Consider the following 2,898-nt stretch of genomic DNA (forward strand, 5'->3'; position numbering starts at 1 on the left):
TGCCAATATTCAATTTCAACTTTTATATCATTCTAAAGGGCAAGGCCATCTTTTTAGAATGGTCTTTATTTAAAGGAAATCGGCCTAATAGTTATTGAGTAATGATTTTTTAAAGTTAAAGAATTTTAAATTCATTTAAATTAGAAAAAAAAATTAGTTCAAAGTTTGGACTTTTTGAATTTTTTTTTAGTGCATTTGATTTGTCTCACTGAGACGAACAAAATGATATAAAATTTGTCAAGTTGTCACGACATGACTTTTTTTATCGCTTTGTGTAATTGGTACTCTTAGTACCAAAGTACCTGTCTGAAGTGACTCCTGATGAAACTTGTCAAATTTTCGGTACCACAATCACAAATCCATGGATTGTGATCCAGAGTCAAATTTGTCGAATTTAAAACTTGAATTGTGTCGTAATTTAAACGAGTGATGTTATTATGGTCCAAATGAAGTACCTGCAAAATTTTGGTAATTTTAACCAATCAAAATTCAAGTAATACCATACCTGTATGTTTGGTGGTACCCAAGACAATTCCTTTAGATGGTTCCTAGACAAGAATAATTTTGTCACATTGTGGTACCCAGTCAAATTGACCATTTCCAACTCATTGTCTTCCAAATGGACCTCAATTTGGCTGAAATTGGTCCAATTGAAATCCAGTGGTGGTACCATTGTGAGATTTTGACTTGAACAGTTCACAATAATGGAAGTGTCGTATGGTCTCCATTTGCAGAGACATTCTTCGGGGCATTGGTCCAAATCACACTTTAAGTTTGAAAGTGGTACCATCTCATGGTCAGTTTTTATGTTAAAAATCACCCCATTGTGACCCTCAATATGGGCAAATAAGTCGTAATTATGACAATTGTACTCCAAGGGATTGTTTCGTAAATAAATTGTTGAAACTGAAGTACCGGAAATTAAGTCAACGCCGTTGAAATCCACCACGGAAATGTTATTATAGTCGAGAAAAATGTCCACATTTGACACTCCTTGTAAGGTCACGAGCTGAAACGAAAATAATAGTAATAACTCTTAATATTATTTGGAATTTCGTATTTATTCTAATCTTTTTTGGTAACATTGCATTCTTTAAAATCACCTTTAATATCAAAGATGTCTTAAATTTTCTATTTTTCTCTTCGAGAAAATGGATCAAATTCATCGTTTTTGTTTTTACATTTTGCAAATTAAGTGAAAAACTCTTTGAAAAAAGATTTCTTATTATCTCAAAAACTTCAAAATGACAAAACATAGAACCTTTTACTATTCCAAAAAATTTAGAGAACAAAAAATGATGATTTTTGAAATATTGTACCTTAATGAAAGATGGTCGTATTTAGATTTAAAAAAACCATTTGAAAGCTTCAAATTTTGGCAAAAAAATTTTGAGCTACGATTTTTACGTAATCCTAAGAAATAAGAAAAATATGTATTTTTTTCGTCCACAAACTTGGGGAAATTTCTATTGATTAAATCATTTATTTAGCTTCAATTTGTCGCTAAGATATACAAAGAAAATACAAGAAAATTTAGATCTTTTTCTCAAGATATTTCCCAAGTTGCGTGGTAACCGTACCAGGGAAAAAAAATTTACCAAAAAATATTAAAACTAGAAACTTGAAGCTTCAAAACATCTTTTTTTCAATCTAAATATGACTATTTTTGGATGAATTACTTCTTTTCAAAAATTACCAAGAAATTTAGGATTTGGTAAATTTTTTCCATTGTTTTGACAAAATCTTTTAAATTTTGAGTTTCTTGGTGAAAAATAACGAAAATAAGGAAAAATAACGTATTTTTTTACCAATTTCTGTCTTACTTTAGGAAAGGAAAAAAAACGCATTTTAATCATAATTTAACAAAAAAAAAATTTATTTCTTTTTTATTTGGTGAAACAATTCAGGGAGAAAGTTTGTCAGTAAGAAAAACTTTTAATTTTGTTTTGATAAAATAATTCGAATTTTGCGTATTTTTTGATGTAAACCAAAGATTTTCAAGCTCAGTTTGACAATTTTTAATCCGTTTTGACTTTTTTTTTAAGAAACACTTAAATTTATGTAAAATACCTTGTTTTTCTATAATGTATGAATTAATTGCCTTGTTTTGACAAAATCATTAAAATTAGTTAAGAAAACACTTTTTTATTTATTTTTTCCAAATTTTCAAAATGAGTCATTTTTTAAAATTTGCTTTGATTTTTTTATTTATGTATAATACTCAGTTTTTCTCTAATTTTTGCATTTATTGCGTGTTTTGACAAAATCATCAAGATTAGTCAAGAAAACGCTTTTTTTAACTATTTTTCCAAATTTTTAAAATGAGTAATTTTTTAAAACTTGTTTTGATTTTTTTTAAATTTTTGTAAAATATTCAGTTTTTCTCAAATTAGTTAAGAAAACACTTTTTTACCTATTTTTTCCAAATTTTAAAAATGAAATTTGTTTGGAATTGTTTTTTAAGTCATGTAGAATACCCGGTTCTTCTCTAATTTTTGCACTTATTGCGTGTTTTGACAAAATTATCAAAATTAGCTAAGAAAACACTTTTTTTATCTATTTTTTCCAAATTTTCAAAATGAGTATTTTTTTTAAATTGGTTTTGATTTTTTTTATTTATGTAAAATACTCAGTTTTTTTCTAATTTTTGCATTTATTGCATGTTTTGACAAAATCATCAAGATTAGTTAAGAAAACACTTTTTTATCTATTTTTCCAAATTTTCAAAATGAGTAATTTTTTTTAAAATTGTTTTGATATTTTTTCTAATTTATGTAAAATATTCAGTTTTTCTCAAATTAGTTAAGAAAACACTTTTTTATCTATTTTTTCCAAATTTTATAAATGAAATTTGTTTTGATTTTTTTTTAATTTATGTAAAATACTCAGTTTTTCTCA

General features: G+C 26.1%; 1 protein-coding gene across 1 annotated transcript in view; it reads right to left on the bottom strand.

Annotated features, from left to right (window-relative positions):
- Window positions 1-673, bottom strand: part of LOC123007732 (protein toll-like) — a 3,423-nt gene extending 2,750 nt beyond the window's left edge. Inside the window, exons 1-2 of the mRNA XM_044403151.1 lie at window positions 506-673; window positions 303-455 (exon numbers count right to left, since the gene is read on the bottom strand). Of these exons, the coding sequence (XP_044259086.1) occupies window positions 303-455; window positions 506-673 (321 nt within the window). The remainder of the gene's footprint in view (window positions 1-302; window positions 456-505) is intronic.
- Between the last annotated feature and the right edge of the window lie 2,225 nt (window positions 674-2,898).

This window comes from Tribolium madens, unplaced genomic scaffold (genome assembly GCF_015345945.1).
Source record: "Tribolium madens isolate multiple individuals breed KSU strain unplaced genomic scaffold, Tmad_KSU_1.1 Scaffold_3;HRSCAF=73;Tcas5.2_LG2, whole genome shotgun sequence".
Taxonomy (NCBI): domain Eukaryota; kingdom Metazoa; phylum Arthropoda; class Insecta; order Coleoptera; family Tenebrionidae; genus Tribolium; species Tribolium madens.